This window comes from Dryobates pubescens, chromosome Z (genome assembly GCF_014839835.1).
Source record: "Dryobates pubescens isolate bDryPub1 chromosome Z, bDryPub1.pri, whole genome shotgun sequence".
Lineage (NCBI taxonomy): Eukaryota > Metazoa > Chordata > Aves > Piciformes > Picidae > Dryobates > Dryobates pubescens.
Genome location: NC_071657.1, coordinates 43,122,890 through 43,144,631, shown reverse-complemented (window position 1 = coordinate 43,144,631; position 21,742 = coordinate 43,122,890). Strand labels below are relative to the sequence as shown.

General features: G+C 40.3%; 1 protein-coding gene across 2 annotated transcripts in view; it reads left to right on the top strand.

The window, feature by feature from the left end:
* Positions 1 to 202: 202 nt before the first annotated feature.
* TRPM3 (transient receptor potential cation channel subfamily M member 3) overlaps positions 203 to 21,742 on the top strand; it is a 348,624-nt gene continuing 327,084 nt past the window's right edge. For both annotated transcript variants that reach the window (XM_054178940.1, XM_054178939.1), the window contains exon 1: positions 203 to 339. In XM_054178940.1, the coding sequence (XP_054034915.1) occupies positions 250 to 339 (90 nt within the window). In that variant the 5' untranslated portion in view covers positions 203 to 249. The remainder of the gene's footprint in view (positions 340 to 21,742) is intronic.

Below are 21,742 nucleotides of genomic sequence, written 5' to 3'. Positions count from 1 at the left end.
GCCCAACCCAGTCCAGCCCCCTACCTGCTGCCTGCTGCCCGCGCCGGCCAGCCCAGCCCAGCTCAACCCAGTCCATCCCCCTGCCTACTGCCTGCGCCGGGCCTGCCCTGCCCTGCCCTGCCCTGCCCTGCCCTGCCCTGCGGCGCCGCGGACAGGGTGTGCGCGGGACGCCCGCACCCCGGCGGGAGGTTTGGGCGGGAGGCGCCGCCAGGTCTGCGGCTGGTCTCCCGGTGGGATTTGCGGAGGGTCATGAATCAGGCCGACGCACCCCGGCCGCTCAACTGGACCATCCGGAAGCTGTGCCACGCTGCCTTCCTCCCCTCCGTCAGACTTCTTAAGGTACGATGACAGTCCGCGTTGGGCGCCGGTATCTGCTGTTCAGCATCCGTCCGGAGGACTGCAGACGCTGTTGCTGGAAAGTTAATTCGGAAATAGCCCCATCTTCACTGTTAATTAGCTTCCCTCATGTTTTTAAACCCCCTGAAGATACCGAAATGGTGTTTAGTTCTGCGTGTTTATTTGGCCAGAAAGGTCTAAGAGAGGAGTAAGAAGGGAGTCGGGGGGTGAATGGATGTCCTCTATGCTTCTGTTTGCCTTGTCTTGCAAAAATCAAGCCGTGAACTTCTAAGAATGAAGAAAGAGATCGTTTCTAAGGTGTCGTCCTTTGTGAGCAGACCTCTGTTATCAGTTCTTTGGGGGCTGCCAAATCCCTAGGAAATAACCCGGAGGGGTCCGGTACTACTCAAAGGAAGTGGAGTAAAATGCGAATGTACCAAAACTGTCTTAGGTTGTTGAAAGCTGTTTGTAGGAGCAAGCTCAGGACTGGCAGCGCAGACAGCATCATTGAAACTTTCTGGTAATGATTTATTTGTTTGCTTGTTTAAATCAAGTGGCACAGTTCAGAAGGTGCTTTTAAAGCTTTTAAAATGTGCTTTCCTAGGAGATAATTGTGAATTGTTTGAAAAGAGTATAGATAGTTAAGGGCTCTTAATCTCAGCACACAAAGTAGCACTACTACCGTATATCCCAATGAAGCTATTATAGAGGCATTTTTAACTGGAAACCAAAATACCTTGAATCAACCTTTTGATGAAAAAAAAAAAAAGTTACATGAAACTGAAAAAAAGCACCTTTTTTCTTCTCAGAATTCCTCAATTGTATTGTAAATTTAAACAATTCAGATTCCCATTAGGCTTCTGAACCTGTAATACGTTTTATAAGATGTTGGATTCATGCCACTAATTATCTCTATTTGTTTTAGTATTTCATAGTTTGGCTTTGAAATTACTGTGCAGCCAGGTAAAACATGGCTACTGTAGCACTGTATTAGCAGGTAATGTTTGATACAGCCACTTGATTTTGTGTGGGTAGCTTTGAAATTAGGTCAGTCTTTCCTAAGGCAAAATATTGGAACAGTAGTGTAGTTACGATAATGGACTTAGCAGGCATGTGTTGCATACACGTTTCTCGTACATGCAATGCACAGGTGTTTATCACATCTTGACAGGAAGGGGCTACATTAGAAAATATTTTTGTTTCCAAACCCAATCCATGCCTGCTGGCAGGTACATTGTGAGCAGCTCCAAACAACAGAAGGAAGATAAAACTTAGACTGCTGAAAAATCAAAATGTAGCTAAATACAGAACAAATCTGAAAGTGTTCATTCCCTTGCAGTGCCCCCCCACCTCCCCAAAGTACAGGTTAGACTACACATACACTATAGCCAAAATACATTTCGGGCTGGGGGAGGGGAGGGGGCAATGGTGTGAGAACTCAGGTGTGGGGAATATTACTATTTTCAGCATCGGGGCAAAAAAAGAGAAGTCTGCAATATTTCTCTTTTGGCAGACAAATGTTGCCCCCTGTGTATGGCTTCTCTTTATTGCACATTTTAAGGGTGAATGTTACAATTAATTATTAAAAGAGCTGACTAAAAATTGTTTTCTGAAGCTACAGCTGTAACCTTTTAGGGCCAGATAGATAGTGGACCCTGCAGAGTTAACAAGAGCAGTGCAAATAACCAGAGATAAGGAGCCCTGCACAAAAGGGTGTGTGAGCTGAGGGAGAGAACATAGCAAAGGAGGTGGGACTCCAGCAGCTTTGGGAGCTGATGAATGCAGAGCTGGTTGGTTGTTGGAAAAAGTGCATATATCAGCATCTTCAAGGCTCCCAATTAGCTTAAAATTTTGCTTCCAATACATACTTCTTATCCTTATCTTTTATTATTAAACGTATTCAAAGCAAGCGATTCGCATAAGAGCAGGGCATAAGAGCATAAGAGCAGGGCTCATTGTCCTAATTCCCCAAAGAATACCGTAGCCTGCAGGAAAGTCTTCTGCTTTTTGTATACAAATTCACTCATCAGAAAGGTGTTTGCATTCTTTTATCTTCTCTGTCTTTTGCCAAAAAATAAAGAAACCTTTTATTTTCTAAATAAAATGCACTCCTGTGTATTCACAAGCACTGGAAAGGCAAGGACAGTAATCCAAGCTAATTTTCTAATTACCCTATTTCAAAATGGATTAAGTGGTCTTAAGGTATATAATGTAATATTGTTCTAAGTAGCCATCCAGTAGACCCTTTTCTGTACAGCCTTTCTCTGCAGATAATGCCCTTAGTAACAGAATAAACTTTACAAAATCTGACATGCAGTGGCACATTTTTATCTGCTTTGTCTACAGTTGCCAGATTATATTTTGGCGTGCATTGTAAATTTGTAAACAATGAGAGAATATAAAATATTGTTGTGCCTTTGTCATTTCCATACTATTTTACTTCACCAGAACAAGCAACTAATGACATCATTAAGTTTTAGCATACATCTTTGTCTGATGTTATAAGACTGAGAGATAGATTTTCTGATTTACGTGTCAAAAAGTAACTGGCATGACCTTGGTAACAAACGGCATGAAGTTTTCAATTAGTTCCATGTCTTTTCAATAAGGTGTTTGAAGTTTTTATCCTGTGAATGTAATTTAAAGTGTAGCATCAGTGTTTTCACACTGGTGGATCTAAATAAACACTGGAATCAAAGACTCACATTGAGGGCTCTCAATTTGTATTACTCTCTGATGAATCAGTAGGATTGTCTTGAAATGCCTGGTTTTAAATAAAAGGTGTTATTCAGCAGCTATGTTCTTATCCTATTTTGTTGAAATCATGTGCAGTGCTCAGTTGCCTAAACTGCTATTTGATATATCTTAGCTGCAGTGGCCTCGTTTGATTTAGATAAACTAGGATCATTTGCAGATGCTATCCAGCTTAGCTCTGTATGCTGTTCTTCCAGGCGTGTCTGTCTATTTTGACTCGCTTCACTAATACCCTCATGTTTAAGTATGGGTCCATAATCCTATTTTCTCAAATTTTCATTTTCTAACAGGCACACATAGTACTAGGAGCTATATTTGAAGTGCAGATTGAAAGAAATTATTGGAGAATATTTTTATGAATTGTGTCATCAGCTCATCCTACACTGCTCCCATTTTTACTCCTAATAAGTATTTCCTGTAGTGTGTTCCATGCTGGTAATTTAATTTTTAATTTTTTTCCCCAATATGCTTAAACGCATGCTAACGCACCATCGAATGCCTTCCTGTTGGAAGGGGATTAAGAAGTGCCTTGAACACATGTGCAGAAATGATGACTTTGTGCAGGAAGGGGAACTTTCTTTCTCCTTAGACAAGTTAGTTTCCAGAGGCTCTCCAACAGAGACTTGTCCAGTTTGTGTTTCACTGCTTGAGTTCTGAAGCTCGTTTCTTTGTGTGTCTGGCCAAGGTCTCGTTACCTTGACAGTTTTTTATTTCTTTTAAGGAATTGTTTATGTTAGTGGCAAGCACTCCTGATCCGCTTTGTCCCATTGTATATGTAAGAGCAGGAATTCCACTTACAGGAACCTCTGGTAGTCACAATTCTGTTTGTTTTGTGGTGAAAGAGAATTTCTGAGTCTCCACATACCAGAAGAAATTCCCTCCCAGGAAATCAAGCCAAGTCCAAATGGCAGAATTTAGAGAAAAGAGGCATTTAGGAACAATTTTGTATGCTCTTAAGAAAAAAAAAAAAAAAAAATTGGCACTATACTAAAGACTTCACTTGGAGGACCCTGTGCCCTAGGAAAGACTGAAGATGTACTTCTGCTTGGAAAAGATATAGTACCTGCCACGGGACCAAGGAATAAGCAGTGCACTAAAAAATTCCTAAACTGAGAGTAGACGGAGGACCAAAATAAAATAAAATATCTGCAATGCACAATAAGCATAACACCACATATTTAGAGATGTGTATGTGTAGAAGTATTCTGCTATACATTTGAAAAGCAACAAATTATCTAGTCTTTTTTTTTTTTTTCCTTAAAAAAAAGGTTGCTGGACTCTTTTAAAAACAAATTGCATTTCAGTAAGTAGAATTGGAAGGGACAAAGGAATGGAAACAGTCATCAGGAGAAACACTGGAGAAGACGTTTTGGCTAATTTTTCTCAGCATATGGCTCAGTAAAAATGCCCACTCAGCTCTACCAAATGAACACAAAGAACATTTCTCTAACCTGGGCAGCAGCTTAATCTAGCTCCAGAAATTGTGGGAAGCTTTAAGAGATCAGATACTAAATCTAATTCCAACTGAGAAATTAGATATAATTTCTTTAATTCCTTAATTAATAGTACTAATTAATTCCTTAATTATTTTTGATTGCCTTACCACGAATGCATCAGATAGTGCGAAAGAAGACTGAAAAAGCTAAAACACACTTCATTAGAATGAGACACAGAACCTTTTCAGTGTGACAGTGAAATTCTAACTGCACTGAAATATGTGAAATAGTAGTGTGAACAATGTATCTTCTGCTACAGCAAGTTTATGTCCCAAAAGAAAGTATCAACAGGAACAAAGGACCAGGAAACACATGGCAAGCTTTATTAGGTACATGGTTAAATGCCACACTGTTCAACAGCTTAAATCAGCTAAAAATCTTGTTATATTTTGATTACCAAGTACAGTTTTATTTCAGGATACTTTAAAAAAAATGAATTAACAATTTGCTTCTCCAGAGTGTTGGAAGAGTGAAACAAAGTATTTGTGCTTCTGAACCCTTTGCTGTGAGAAAAAGTGACTGTAACATAAAAGAATTCTCTATGTTTGGAGCGAATTTTATTCCTCACGGGACTTAAATTAAAAAAAAAAAAAAAAAGTTTGCTGGAATGATAAAACAGTGAATGATAACTCAGGAGAGATATTTTAATAATTATTTATTTTAATTACTTTTAAGTGTATTTCTGTGCCATAATAATGAGATAGTAATGTTGGATTGTCTTATGGTTTTCAGAAACACAAGTGAAGAGGTTTTATTGCATTTCACTGTCAATGAGAGAATGAGCAGAAACCTAGACACAAAGACAGTCAAATTGTGTAGATTTATATTTTTTCTTTAAGCTAATCTTTTGATGTCCAGTTGGCAGTGGGATCCTCTGGTTCATCACTGTTTAATGGTTAAGAATTTATTCTGATTATTATTGTAGTTAATTTACCCACATTTCAATCTGCAACAAAATGAGAGGTCAGGTTTACTAAATTCTGACTGTAAACCAGGAACAAATTGTTACATATACTCTTACCATTAGTCAGCCTGTTCATGAAATGTTTCTGAAATTATATGCATATAACCAACTGAAACGACGGTAGTAATTTACCTGTGCCTGCAATGCACTGCTTGCTAACTTAAATTATAATAATGAATGAGCAACCACTATGCTTCTTTCAGGGTGATATGATATATTCTAGGAAGTAATAGCACTTCTGCCCTTAGAGTCAAACTGCTTAAAACACAGGCGTCAGTGTAACAATTTTCTTGTAAATTCTCGAATAGCAAAACTAGTCACACCTCTTGGTGTGGTGGGATGATGTATATGGTATGAATGATATATGAGTTTTACAGTGTATTGTAAGTTCTGTTCAGTAAGAAATTATTTGATAACGAAACTCCTGCTTTCCTGCCAGAAAGATCATAGTTTATATCTATGAAGTTGTAATAGATACTGCACTTTTTGGGGGGGTTGCAGATTAGCATTCCTAGGGTGCATTATTTGTCCCTAGATGCCTAAAAAGCTGTATTACCAGCAAAGAGAAAAATCCTACTTTCTGGTTTATGTTCTGCTCATGTGCCAGTGATTCAGTTGTTTAAGGATGGCAGGAAAGAGACCTGGCTAGGGCACTGCTATGTCTTTCCAGTTTGCTGCTTTATTGTCAAGAACTTAAGACCCCAAATCAGGGGTTCAACAGGTGTCACAGTGTAGCTTTATGGCAGCTTTGCGCAGGTGCTGCTCAAGTCTTAGCTACAGCTAGTACTTCGCATTTTGTAACAACATAATGGCAGTGTGGTGAAGACATTTTGTGGTTGAAGAACTGATAAGATGCTTTTTGGGGATTGAACATTTCCAAAAGCTGCTTATTTCTTGAAGTCATGCTTCTAACCATTGGTGAGATGAACTGATCCTTCTTATGTGGCTACTGAGCATGTTCATGTGTAAGGAGTTTCTAACATTATATCAATTCATTTCTTCTGAAAGGGAAGGAAATGTAGAAACTTACCATGTTTTTCCTTATTATATGCAGAAATAGTCACTTAGGGTGGTTAATGTTTTGTACATTTTGTACATTTTTAATGTGATTTACAGTGAATCAGAGCTTATTAGTGATTTGCCATACTGACTGAATCCTTTAATGAGTATTACTCATGAGGGTTGGTGAGCACTGACATGGAAGTGATGTAGGAGGAAATCAGTTTCCACAATGAAAAATATTATTCCAATTGAGAAAGAAGATATGGAGACATCAAAACAAAAACTAGCAGTAGAAGTCATGCTTCTTACATGTAGAAGTGATGGACACATCAATGCTGTTTTGAAGGAGGAGGCTGTACTCTACCAGGTTTATGTAGAAATCAAAAAATGGTTTTGACCTTCCGGTTGGAAAAGGCTGTGTGAATACAAAGTTTCTTCTTTAAAACTTCATCTTAGAAAATAAAGTGGGGTGTTACATGCTTCTGTGCTGCATGGCGAGTGCTACAAAGGTGAGGTATCAGAGAAGTTACCCAGGGCTGTCCATGTTTCCCAAATGCAGAAGGGCTTGGTTCATAAATGGTCTGTGCTTGCCATGAGGCTCAGTCTTTTTAGATTTTCAGGAGGTGGTAAGTGGGAATTACTCAGAATGGTGTAGGGGTGTATACAATGCGGCCCAAACCACTACAACTTGCCTTTGCAAGAGCTGATACTATATGAAGCACTACAATAAACTTGAAAGTAATTACGAGTTTTCTGATTTGTGACTGCATCAGAGATACTTTATAGCGTTTCTTTATATAAAGAAAAAAGTAACATTTTTAATATATATTAACAGAATAGAAAAAATAATGCTATTTCTGAACAGATGCTATTGTTTTAAGGATAACTGTTCAATGATACTAAATACAGAACTCATACAAGCAGTAGGCTACTAATATGATGCTCCTTAATATATTAGTGTATCCTGTCTCACTGGTGTAAGATTTTAATGATGTTCTGCAGTTCTGTTCCTTATGTCTGAAAGGGTGCCATGTGAAAAATTCAGGGCACAAGACCATAAAGTGAAGCTGAGTGGTTTTATTCCACCTGAATTGCTAACAAGACTGTGCTACAGTGTAAAAAGAAATGTCCTCAGGGCTTTCTGGAAATTTATGTAAAAGCCAGTATAAGGCAACAAATAAAAGCACTTAATTGAAAATATCTTTCATCCGCCAAATAATATGATGACATGAAACAGTCTGTCAAAGTGCCTGGTTTTTTTTCCCTGCAGTCTCAAGTAAATTACTGAAGAAAATATCAGGAGTATCATAATTCAAACAATCATCAAACTGATTTTAAATTAGTGAGAGGGTAATTGAGTGAAAAGATTGCCTTTCACCTGTTGTTGCTAGATGCAGAGGACAGACCTAGTAACTTTCTGAGCCATCATAATTAAGAATTTATGGTGAATGCACTGCATTGTTTTGCTAAGGAAGGATGCCATTTTTTGAAGTTCGCTTACTAAATTGGCATGGCATATTGCTGCCATGTGTGTTGTAATGTGGTATCTCACCTCAGTTTCACAGTGCAATGGCTCAGTGTGCATCTTTGCATTTTATCTAGAAAGAGAGACCAAAACTACAACTGGATGCACTAATTACACGATAACCTCCAGACCTTCCAGATTACATGTAGAAATTTGTTAAGTTTTCTGAATCATAGAAGGCATTTTCCAAATACATGCTTGTTCAGGTTTTTAGTTTAGTTTTTGAGTTGAGGTGTCTTATGCAGAGGGCTGTATTTGATAAACAGTGGGGTTTTTTTCTGCCTGCAAATTTTGTGTTACCACATTAAAACTGAAGATACATACTACCTAGCTATAGTACTACTGCTTTTCTCACTTTTTTTTCTCTGCCTTTCTGCCCATCTCCCCTCTGCCCCCTTTCCTGTCTACTGCATCACTCAAAGCATTTTTTGACATTTAGCTACTTAGTCGAACTCACAGAAGCAATAGTGGTGACAGATTATGATGGAAATACTGTTTAATAATTTGCTGTATTCAGTCTTTACAGCAGAGACATCCAAGGAAGTGGTGAGCTCCCTCTGCCTGAAGGATGGGTGGATCAGGCATCAGGGTTGCCCAAAAATGCTCATTGAGATGATAGTAGGAGATTTGGTTTTGGATGCGATGCCTGTAGTTTTGTAGTGTCTTTGATTTATCTGGTTATAAAATAATAATACTTGGAAGCCAAGTACTTTTTTTCTTTCTTTCTTTTTTTTTTTTTTAAAATCAGTTCAAATGCAATTTAGTCTTAAAAAATGATATGATAACAGTTTTAAAAATTCCTACAGGTACTCTGAGAACAGGGTAAACTGGATCTGTGAAAGTCTACCCACAAAAATTGCTTACTCTGTTCCGCCACTAGAAGGACTACTTCAATATGCGTAATTTCTTACAGGCTTTGCCTAAGTTCCTAAAATCATAGGTAAGATTACCTCATAGGTAATCTTTTACAGCAACCCTGTCTATGATATCAGAAATACTCTTTTTTGTGCTGTCTGCCTGAAACTTTCTTGCTGCACTTAAATGCCTATGATTTCTTGTTTTGCCCACTATGAGCAGGGGGGAAAGGTGCACTAGCTTTCTGTGCTTAAAATTATTTTGTTGTGTTTGGAAACTAACTAGTTTAATAGATTTTCCCATGACACATGCATTTTGTCACCTCCCATCATAGATTATTAGATTATTTATTCCACTATTTGCTCCATGGGAGTTAGATTGAAGTCCTCCTGCTGCTTGCTTTTTGATTTCTTTCTGTAGTCATTAAATGTCTTACTGGAAAGGCCAGCAGGGTTGTGAGTGATTCTGCTCAATCTTCCATGATAATCCTAACTCTGTAAACTGTGGAAGGGTTGATAGGGAAAGAGAAGGTAAGTAACATTTCTGTTAAATTGCCTACAATGTCTTTCTGATTTAGCTGACTTTACAAGGACATGAAGTGACTGTCAACCATCAGTCTTCAGGGAGAGCTTTGGGTAGGCAATCAATTTCTTTTTGCACAGTAGAAATAGTCATTTTTGTTTCTTTGCATAATAGTAAAGCCAGTGTTTTTCCCATGGTTGCATTATAAATTTTTTTGACACTCAATGTGGGGGACAATCAGTACCACAGTACTTTTTAAAACACTGAAATTCAAGCATATGTGTTACCTTTATCATATAAAAATGAGCAAAATTTAATGTCTATGTACATTTCTCTGGAATAATGTGATTTTGATCTTTCAAACACAAATTTGTGGGGAGGCTGGGGACAAATATGGGTTTCAGAAATATCCTAGTGGGAAATTAAATATGATAAGGTTGTTCTATATGGGTCTATGTAATTATTTAAGGGTAATTTAAAGATAAAGATCTGATCTATCAAGCCAAAGAGATCCTTTGCAGTTTCTTATTAATGATAACTGTGGGAGATTTAGCTTACTCAAGATGGGAACAGTAAATTATTCAGAGGATTGCTATCCTGCTGTTGACTGCTATTGCTAGCTTCCAAGGATGAGGTTTTTTCATTTGGTTGCTTTTAAGTAGTGATAATTTCCATCTTTATTTGATGTTTAAAAATTGTCAAGCATCACTAAAACGTCCCATGGTAAAATGGATGCCTGTAGAGGTAGAACAAATGTGAAGAACTACTTGCTCATCCAGTATCACAGTCTGCCAGGGATGTGACTACAATACAAAGTCTTGAAGTAAGTACTGAAACTGAGAAGATCATCCCCATCAAATTATCTGACAAATTTAGCATCTCAGTGCCGTGAAATGTGTTACAACAGATAGTTTCTATTAATTTACTTAGGACTCGTCTGAAATCCATCTGAGCGAATGGAGACACTTTCACTGATTTTTAGCAGGGGTGACTCTTAGTTGCCAGGTAGCACACCTTAAATCTAAAGGAAGAAACAGTGCAGTAGTTACAGAAGCACAGAATATTAGGGCTTGGAAGAAACCTCTGGAGACCATCTAGTCCAACCGCTCTACCAAAGTAGGTTCACCTAGAGCATGTTGTACAGGATCCTGTACAAGTGAGTTTTGAATACCTCCAGAGAAGGAAACTCCACAACCTCAATGGGCAGCCTGTTCCAGTACTCTTTTTCCTGATGTTCGGATGGAAACTCCTGTGTTTCAGTTTGTGCCTGTTCCCCCTTGTTCTGTCACGGGGCACCACAGAAAAGAGTCTGGCCCCATCTTCTGTACACCTGCCCTACATTAATAAGATGCCCTGTGAGCCTTCCCTGTTCCAGGCTAACCAGTCCCATCTCTCTCAGCCTTCCCACTTCTGAGAGATGGCTCCAGCCCTCTATTAGGCTGCCTCCAGAAGTTCACTGTCCTTCTTGAACAGGGCAGTACAGAGCTGGACACATTACTCCAGATGTGACCTCACTAGGGCAGAGCAGAGAGGGAAAGCAACCTCCCTTGGTCCTAATATACCCTAAGATAACATTACCCTTCTTGTCTACAAGGGCACATTACTGGCTCATTGTTAGCTTGTTTTTTTATGCACTAGGACTCCCAGGTCCTCCACACAGCTTCTTTCCAATGGATCAACCTGTACACATTCATGGAGTTATTCCTCCCAAGGTGCAGGACTCTCCACTTGCCCTTGTTGAACTTCCTTAGCTTCCTCTACCCCCAGCTCCCTAGCTCTGTCCAGGTCTTGCTGAATGACAGCGCAACCTTCTGGTACCAGCCACTCCAGTGGAGGAGCAGCAAACTTTTTGAAAGTACCCTTCATCCTTTCTTCCAGGTGATTAATGAAGATGTTGGACAAGACTATACCCAGTACTGACATCTGAGTAACGCTGCTAGGTACAGGCCTCTGGTTAGACTGTGTGCCACTGTTCACAGCCATCTAATCTCAGTCATTCACTCAGTTCTCGATCCATATCACTGTCCAGTCATCTCACCCACATTTCCTAAGCTTACCTATGAAGATGTTATGGGAGACTGTGCTAAAGTTGACATAGCATCCACTGCCCTCCCCTCATCTATTCAGCTAGTCATGCTATCACAGAAGCTATCAGAATGGTCAAGCATTATTTCCACTTATGAATCCATGTCAGCTGCTGGAAATAACCTTCTTTTACTCAACATTCTTTTCCTCCACACCTCCAGATAATATTCTGTCATCTTTCCAGGGAGGGAGGTGAGTCTGACTGGCCTGTAATTTCCCAGGTGCTCCTTCTTGTCCTTTTTGAAGACCAGAGTGACACTGGTTTTCCTCCAGTCCTTGGGCACCTCACTTGTTCTCCATGATCTTTCAACATATGCCAGCTACCTCAGAACTCATGGATGCCTCCCATTTGGGCTAGTGGATTTGTTGGTGTCCAGCTTGTCTAAATGATCTTTAACCTCATCCTTCTTGAACAAGGGATAGTCTTGCTTTCTCCAGACTCTCTTGCCACCAGGAGCTGAGAAGTCTACATGCTGGCCTTAGCAGTAAAGACTGAAGCAAAGAAGTCATTTAACAATTCCATATTTTCTGTGTTCTCTGTCATCAGGGCACCCTGCCATTTTGGACCATGTAAGTCCTACTATGAGAATTGACCCAAGTCCTTCACTTTAAAGCCTGCCTCACCAAGTTGGCCAGCTTGCTGTGAAACATTCCCTTGGGGTGTATTCCATCCCTTCCTAACAGGTTATGGTCATTAAACAGTGTCTCCTTGTAAAATCTAAAACCCTCCTGATGGCACCAGTCATACAACCAAACTAGATACTGTTTGTCTGTTTCTGGCTTCCCCCTTTAACTGGCAAAATGGAGGAAAAGATAAACTTGAACACCAGCACTTTTCACTTGCACTCCTGGGGCTTTATAGCTTCCTTAATTCCACTCAGGTTCTTGCTTGCAGCATCATTCTTGCCCACATGAGAGCATAACAGTGAATAGTAGTGAGTGCTCTCGACAAGGTGTGGCACCTTTATGGCCACATCTTGGATCTCAGGTCCTGGAAGGCAGCATACCTCTCATGACTCCCTGTCAGATCAGCAGATGGACTCAATGCCCTTTTACAAAAAGTCACCCACTACAAGCAGTTATTGCTTCTTTTTACAGTATCTCCTATAATATGCTGCTAGTGTACTTTTTACATGCAGACCTTGTGTGCCTATAGGTTTTGGTAGGTATTAAGGATCCCTATCTGGTTTTGCTGGTGGTGCTCAAGGATGGAGACTGAGGCAGAGTCCCAGTTTTGTTCACCTCCAAGGTACCTTGTTTTCTCTGATGTATGCTCCAGGAACATGGTTATGAAACCATCTATCACTGTCTCAGCTACTCTAATGATGTATGTAGCCTTATGACTGTTGCTTGCAATTTAGCCACCTGATGTAAGAGATGCTCAACCATTACACACCTTTTCCAGATACTAACTTGGAAAGAGTCTGGGCACTTGCTACAACCTACCACCTGTACTGAGGTCTTCTTCTTTTTCAGTTCCATCTCATTGAATACATGAGGCTTCTCAGAAGCTTTTTCTGTAGAAGTTCTAGTGAGAGCTTGCCATTTTGGCAGAAAGCTTGCGCACTTCCCTGGGCTCTGCATGCACAAAAAAGGTGCAGGGCCCTGCCCGGGCACCCTCTCATGTGAACTGCCATGCCACACCCTAGTTACTCAAGCTTCCCGGGGACACTTAAGTATGCCACAATTGCTCCTGGCCATGCCCACAGACATCAGACTTGCTCCTGAAAACAGCCAACTCCTGGTGAGTCTCTACTCTTCCTCAGCTATCTCTGGCTCCAGGAATGCCACTGTCCACCTCCATCTAGTGTTCAGCCACAGAGCAAACTGTGGTCACCGCTGCACTCCTCACAGAGGGCTGGTTTTGGCTTCCAGATATGTGTGATGTCCAGGCTATGTAACTAATAGACGTGCAGGATATGTGTAATGTCCAGTTTGTAATTTGTTCCAAGACTGGGCATGTGTTCAGGTATCTCAGCTACTAATAGTTGAGTACATAACTAATTCTGCATGGTTTTTTTCCATTTCAAATTCCAAGACTACCTTCCCCTTAAGGTAAATAAGGAGGGCAAAAAACTGAAGCAAACTACCTGAAATTATTAAATAAATACCTATATCTTCAGAGAAATGCATGGAACATTTATTAATTAAATTGGTTAGCAGCATAGCATAGTGAAAAAAATACTTTTTCATGTTATTTGAGCAATGAGGATAGGCTCACTATTCATGTCAGCTGTGGTAGTGCCACACCAAGTGAACTAAGCTGGCTTGTGTCTCCCACAGCATTTGTTCCTCATGTCAAAATGCTATTGCTTGAGCTGGATGTATATGTATATTCTAGGAAAAGGTCTCTTGCTAATGAACAATCCCATTTTGAAAGCACTTGTTACCTGTCACCATGAGTAAAACTAGCATTAATGTCCTCAAAGTTAGTTTTTAATGTGATCAATTTTTCAGAAACCACTTGAGGCAACATTCTCTAGGAATAACAGTACCAATACAACTGGGACAATCCATTATCTTGTTTCTAAAGCTGGAGAACTCAGAATCACTAAGATGAGGTACTTAATAATGTGTCCATATCTAAACAGCTCCATTAAAATTTTAGCTCATTCTAGATTACCTGTTCTGTGCTTCCATGATGCATTAGGCTGTGACTCTGAATTTCAGATTTGAGGTCTTCAGGTACTCAAAATAGCTGTAATTAAAACTCTTGCTTCCTGTCATGGGAGCTTTGAACTTTTCATTGGGAGGCCACAGGCAGCCTAGCCTAACATACTCTCTTCAACGCAAAAAATAAGGATTCCATAAGTTATAGACAGCAATGAGATCACCCCTCAACCTTCTGTTCTCAAGGCTGAACAAGCCAGCTTCAATTGCTTCTCATACATCTTGCCCTCAAAGATTTACACCATCTTGGTCACACTATGCAGGCCAAACTCCAATAGTCCAATGACCTTCTTATATTAAGGCATCCAAAACTGCACATCATACTCAAGATAGGACTGCACCAGTACAGTGCAGAGTGAGACAGTCACCTCTCTTGACTGGCTAGCTATGCTGTGCTTGATGCACCACAGGACATGATTGGCCCTTTGGGTGCAAATACTGGTGGCTCATACTCAACTTCCTATCAACTCAGATCCCCAGACCTGTTTCTATCAGTCTGCTCTCCAACTTCTCATTGTCCAATTTCTATGTATAACGAGGATTACCCTCTCTTGGGTGGAGAATTGTACATTTGCTCCTGTTCATTTTCATATGGCCTAGCTCTCTATCCAGATCTCTCTGTAAGGCCTCTCTGTCCTTGTGGGAGTCCAGTTTAGTGTCATCAGCAAACTAATGTAGTTGACATTTGACTCTCGCATCCACATAATTTATAAAAATACTGAAACATTACTTGACTTCTGTAATGGGCTACAACACATAGGGGAATGTAACACAAAAAAACCTTCCAGGTTGAGATAAAGAGCTTTAATGAGAAGAAGTGAGGTAATGCAATGTACAGTTACCTTTTGGAGGTGTTGTTTGCTGAGAAGTTCTCCATGAGCCAGAAGTGCCCTCATGCAGCCCAGAAGGCAGCCATTTGCTGGGCTGCATCAAGAACAGTGGGACCAGCAGGGCAAAAAAGGGGATTCTGCCCCTTTGCTCTGTTGAGACCCCACCTTGAACACTGCATCCAATTCTGGTGTCCCCAGCATAAGAGGGACATAAAGTTGTTGGAGCAAGTCCAGAGGAGGGCCACAAAGATGATCCAAGGGCTGGAGTGCCTCTGCTGTGAGGATAGGCTGAGGGAGCTGGGGTTGTTCAGCCTGGAGAAGAGGAGAGTAGGGTTAGACTGAATCTTAGGAAGAAGTTCTTCAGTAGGAGGGTGGTGGGACTCTGGAATAGGCTGCCCAGGGAGGCTGTGGATGCCTCCTCCCTGGGTGTGTTAAAGGCCAGGCTGGCTGAGGCCTTGAGCAGCTAAGTCTAGTTTAGAGGTGTCCCTGCCCTCTAAATATAGAGGTCAGACCATGTGATTTCCAAGTGGCTCTGAATTCTTTAACACTATTGAAAATGTATCTCATCTTACATTTTTTATCATTTTTGCAACAGGAGATTGAAACAAAGATCATTCCACTGAACTAGAAGGACAGTTTCCTCTTCCATATTTGAATGAAGACAGAGAAATATTAGTTTTCTTAGTAAACATATGGTTGTATGACAAATTGCAGCAGTTCTGGTACAGTTCAGGTAAAAAAACAATTAATTCTTGGATTCTTAAGTTGCTATTTCGATCATCAGTGTGTTCAAACTTGATGTGCTCTATCAGTACTTAATACTACTGACAATGAGATGCCTAAGAAAGATTGTATTCACCTCTCAGTATTTTACAAACACATTTGGATTTGTACTCAATAGGGCCCCAGAATGATATTTTGTCAGTTTGTGATGCTTTCATGTTGTGCGAGCCAATAAACTTGACCAACTGACCAAGTAATCTCCAAAGAGAAACAAAGGAAGAAAAAAGGTAGCATTAATGATTCACTAGGTGATTCTATGAGTTGTGAGCCAGTGAACTGAATAAACACTTAAGTATAGTGTTATGTGGACTGTTTAGCTTTTTCTGATGGAATGTGAAAAATAAGGTTCAGAGCATTTCACTAAGTACCCACAGTTATGTCTTGGATAGATTTATTGGTTTGCACATTTCCTATATAATTTGAGGTGGGTTTGTAGTTCTAAGATTGGAATGACATGGATTTCACTGGTAAGGAAATGTGCCTAATCATCTGCATATTTGATTTGATAAGGGTTAAATTAATGAGGAAGGAATTAGAAAAATACAGTTATCTTTATTTTTCTCAAAAGCCCCACCCCAAAATTATGTATAAAACTTATTTAATTATTCATAGGTTCTATTCAGTCGTGAAGTCTACCAGGATGCTTATGGGCAACTTTAGTACAATTTAGAGAATTCAGAAAATGGAAAAGGCTAAGCCACAAATCAGCTTCACTCTACTTACAAAATCAGAGGCAAACTAGGAACCTTAGGGAAAGATGAGAATTTCGATTTTACTCACAAGGCCAGAGCAGGAATTTGGAGATGGTCCCTAGGTCCTTCTTGGATGGCAGGCTCCAGAAACTGCAGGTTGAATCCAAAGGCAAAGGGGCTGCCAGAATCAAAGCGTCCTTAGACATGGCTGCCACGAGGGAAGGTCATGTAGTAGCACTGTCTGAGTAGTGCAAGAAAGCCGCAGGTTCACAGCAGGCAGGGTCGCTCCACGACAGGCAGGGAGCAGGACCCCGGGGCAGGCAGGTCCAGGAGGAAGCCAGGTAGCAAGCAAGATGAAGGCAAGCGCGAGAGTGAGAGCGAGAGCTCTGACCACTTTCTGGTCACTCTATTTAAAGCGTTTCTAGACAAAGTGTCCAAGGCCACTGTATAATGGGCACGAAGCACCCTGCTTAATCATAGCTCCCAAACCCAGCAGACTTCCCCCACTGGTAAGTACCTGTGAGGGACCTCCACCCCAGCAGGAAGAATGGGCACCATTTACCTGTGCACCAGGGTAAGGGGAAGGCAATTTCGCACCTTGGAAGGCAATTTTGTGCCTTCATCTTTCAAACCTCCATTCAAACCTCCGCTGATGGAGATGGGGGAAGGGGGGTTTGGAGCACACCATAACAATATTCCAGTCCAGACTTAATGCTTTTTCATGGTGGAATACATGGGTTTTGTTTTTTGATTTTGTGACCCATCTCCAAGGTCATGCAGCAAGAAGATATAAATAAACCATTTATAAGGTATGAATTTCTAGGTAAGAAAATGAAGAGTTTCTGATCTAGCTACTCTAGAAATATTTTTTTAAATGTGAAAATTAAGTACATACTTAAGAAACCTTGATTAAATTAAAATTGTCGTGTGAGATCAATAGTAATAATTTTCTGCCTGTTCTTAATCTCTGCTGCAGTAGCACAAGGATACATGTAACTTAACTGAATAAAGCAAGGTACCATGTTTTCTAGGCATAAGCAAACAAACACAAAACAGTAAAAACAAAATTAGTTTAACCTACGTTTCAATTTCGTCCTAATCGTGTAACTGCTGTAACCCATTGCCTGTTGAAGGAAAAAGAACTCAGAGAAAATCAGAACATTATGAAATGAATACACTCCCCCTCAAAATCATGTCTTAAAAACTTGATACTGAATACTTGCCTCTTTCTCTAGTCTCCAGGACTTCACTGAGGTATACATGCAGAGAGCATGGAGATGTGTTGTATCAGAGCACTTGTGTTGTTCTAAGTTGCAGCCTTCACTGGTTTTGGCTCAAGTGGTAGCATGTCAGTCCAGGAGGATCCTGGAGTGTGTGGAAGATACCTTTCTGACACAGCCAGTGACAGAGCCAACTAGGGAAGGTGCCTCACTGGACCTGTTTTCAGGAACAGAGAACAGGTGATGTGATAATTGGAAGCTGTCTTGGGTATATCAGACATGAAAAGGTAGTTTTCATTTCTCTGGGAAGTAAGGAGGAGTGTCGCCAGAACTGCTGCCTTAGACTTCTGGATTGCAGAGTTTGACCTGTTTCAGAGACTGGTTGGCAGAGTTCCTTGGGAGGCAATCCTGAAGGGCCAAAGAGTCCAGGAAGGCTGAACATTCTTAAAAAAGGAACTCCTAAAGATGCAGGAGCAGGCTGTCCCCATGTGTTGAAAGACATGCATGTGGAAGACTGACCTGGCTAAACAGAGAACTTTGGCTGGAACTCAAGTTAAATAGAAAGTTTATGACATTTGGAAGAAGGGGCAGGGCACTCAAGAGGACTACAATAATGCCTTAAATTATGCAGAGGAAAAAGTAGGAAAAAGTCCAGATAAAACTTAATCTGTCTTCTGCTGTAAACAACACATTTAAAAGTTCGTACAAATAAATTAACAACAGTTAGGGAGAATCTCTATCCTTTACTGGATGATTCAGGAAGTATGGTGGCTAAGGATGAGGGCAAGACTGAGGTATTGAATGCCTTCTTTGCCCCAGTCTTTAGCAGTAAGACCTGTTCTCTCAGTGCCCAGCTCCCTGTGCTGGAATCTCCCATAATCCAAGAGGAAACAGTCAGTGACCTGCTACACTACATAGACACATGGAACTTGATAGAGCCCAGTGGTATGCACACAAAGGTATGGAGAGAGCTGGCAGAAGTGCTTACATAGCCTCTTTTCATCATTTATCATCAGTCCTGGATAACTAGGAAAGTCTTGGTTGACTGGATGTTAGCAAATGTGATGCCCATTTACAAGAAGGGTTAGAAGGAGGATCTGGGGAACTACAGGCCAGTCAATCTGATCTTGGTGCTTGAATGCATGAATGCAGTACCTATGTGGAAAACTGTCCCATCAAACCCAGTCAGCATCAGGTTATGAAAGGCAAATCCTGCTTGACTAATTGGATAACCTTCTGTGACAAAGTGACCTGATTAGTTGACGATGGAAAGGCGGTGGATGCTGGCTACCTAGACTTTAGTAAAGCATTTGGCACTGTTTCCCACAGCTTCCTTATGGAGAAACTAGCTGGTCATGCCTGGGATGGGTGGATGCTTTGCTGGATACAAATCTGGCTGGATGGACAGGCCCAAAGAGCTGTGGTTGAATGGAGTTAAATCCAGTTGGCAGCTGGTGTTCCCTAGGGCTCTGTAGTGAAGCCAGTTCTGTTTATCAGTGATCTTGATAAGGCTGTCAGTTGTAGCCTCAGTAAGTTTGCAGACAATACCAACTTGGGCATTGATCTGCTTGAGGCTGAAAGGCTTTACAGAGGGACATGAACAGGCTGAATCAGTGGGCCAAGGCCAAGTCCTGGGTCCTGCATTTGGGTCACAACAACCTTATGCAATACTGCAGGCTTAGGGGGAAAATTACTGGAAAGATGCTCATCAGAAAAAAATGCTCAGGGTGTTGGTTGACAGCAAGCTGCATAAGACCCAGCAATGTGCCAAGGTTGCCAGGAAGGCCAACAGTATTCTGACTTGTATTAGAAATAGTATGGCAAGCAGGATGAGGGAAGTGATTGTCATCTGTACTCAGCACTGAGGAAGCCACATCTTAATTACTATGTTTAGTTTTGGACCCCTTACTACAAGGAGGACACTGAGGTGCTGGACATGTCTGGAGAAGGGCAGTGAATCTGATGAAGGGTCTAGTGAGCAATTCTTATGAGGAGCAGCTGGGGAAACTGGAGTTATTTAGTCTGGAGAAGGGTGAGGGAAGACCCTTGGACTCTCTACAATGACCTGAAATAAGGTTGTAGTGAGATAGGTGTTGATCTCATCTCCCAAATATCAAGTGAGAGGACAAGAAAGAAATGCCCTTTGAATGAGAGAAGGTTTAAATTGAATGTTAGGAAAAATTTCTTCTCTGAAATGTTTATTAAGCACTGAACAGGCTGCCCGGAGACGTGGTGGAGTCCCATCCGTGGAGATATTTGAAAGACATATACGTATGGTGGCTAATGACATGGTTTAGTGGTCGTCAGTGCTAGGTTAGCAACTGAAGTGATCTTAAAGGTCTTTTCCAACCTAAACAATTGTATGATTCTATGATTCTCTTTCATCTTTTTCTGTATTATGGTCATTACAGTTTTCCCACCTAGTGCCATGTCATTGCAAAACAAAGAGGAAATTAGACGCAGAATTCCACCTCTGTTATTTTACAGATTCAAGGTTACCTCTACCTATGACACTTTTTGCTATGATGCTGGCATATGAAACTATAAAATTAATTATGTTGTAAAAAAATGAATAATGAATTGAAATTAAGTCCAAGGACTGTTTCAGGGCTAACAACAAGGTAATGTGTCACCTTACAGGAAACAATGTATCCTGTGTTCTTTGTGGTCTTCTATCATTCTTATGTTTGGTGTATTAAAGCACACATAGTATTAAATTCACCTCAGTTGCAGTTGTTGCTTGGACATTGAAAGTAGCACAGACAAGAAGGTTTCCATGAACTTTCTATGATGAGAAATGCTTTTTTTTGAGAGTGATGCAGTAGTTTTCATTTCTCTTTTGAATAATACAGATACAGTGCTACAGATCTCGACTGTTTGTAGGTCTGTAGGTCTTTGGTTATTCATGCACTTCATTAGTAAGATACATTCTTCTGCTTAAATCAGTTCACAGCCTCAGCTGTGCTAATTGCACACTGTTCTGGAGGTTGACAATCATTCCAGTCCATTGGGTTGAATACAGCATATGAATTTACAGTTAACTTCTTTATCACCTTATAGACTATCATGAGATATCCCCTGAAGAATTTTTTTGTTCTATTGTCATACCTAAAATACCACAATGTGAAGATTGCTGACAGCTGATGACAATTGACTTCCACCTTTGTCATAAGAATGCAAATCTCCACAAATCCACAAATTTCTGTTGCACAGCATGTTTGCGTTTGTGTGGAATGGTTTCTTTTATACAGCATCTTTTCCATCTTGTTGACTTGTCTTTTCAGGTTACATGCATTTTGTTGCACATTGACAGTTTGCAGTTTTACTCTAAAGCCTGTAAATCAGGCATTGCTTGTGGTCTACTGTGCAGCATAAGATCTGTGTGGTAGAATTTTGTTCTTGACATTATATAATAGTTTAATTGTGATGGAATTGTAGTTATTTCTTCAGATCATCATTTTGTCTGGGAGACTGAACTTATTGCAGCTTTGAATTCCAAGTATTAATATTCAGTTACTAAACCAGCATTAGGTTCCTTTGTGGACATGTTGGATACGATGAACCGCCTTTGAGTATAAAATGTTTGTCTGTTTCTTCTACACATGGAGTGTATGTTCTCTTTGTATTTTCTGGCACTGTTTTATTGTTGTTGTGATGGTGTTTTTTTTTTACTTTTGATGCAGTGTGTTGCTCTTTATTGTTACAGTCCTCAGTAGACCTGACCAGAAGGTAAGTTCCTGATCTTGCCAGAAGCCTTGAAATCTCATAAATTCTTTCCTATTGCAGAACAAAGCTGAACCACCCCTTCCTTTGATGACTCCTGAAATATACAGAAACCTCAATTCAAAAGATCCTCTAATAAGCATTAAATTTAAATGTCTTCTTTCATTATTTTGTGTTCCAATAAGTAACTACTAGTAAATTCCTGCAGATTATCCAGATGGGGTCTTAGTAAATTGCTTATTAATAATAATGTAATCAAGTATTTTTTCACTGTAATTAAAAAGT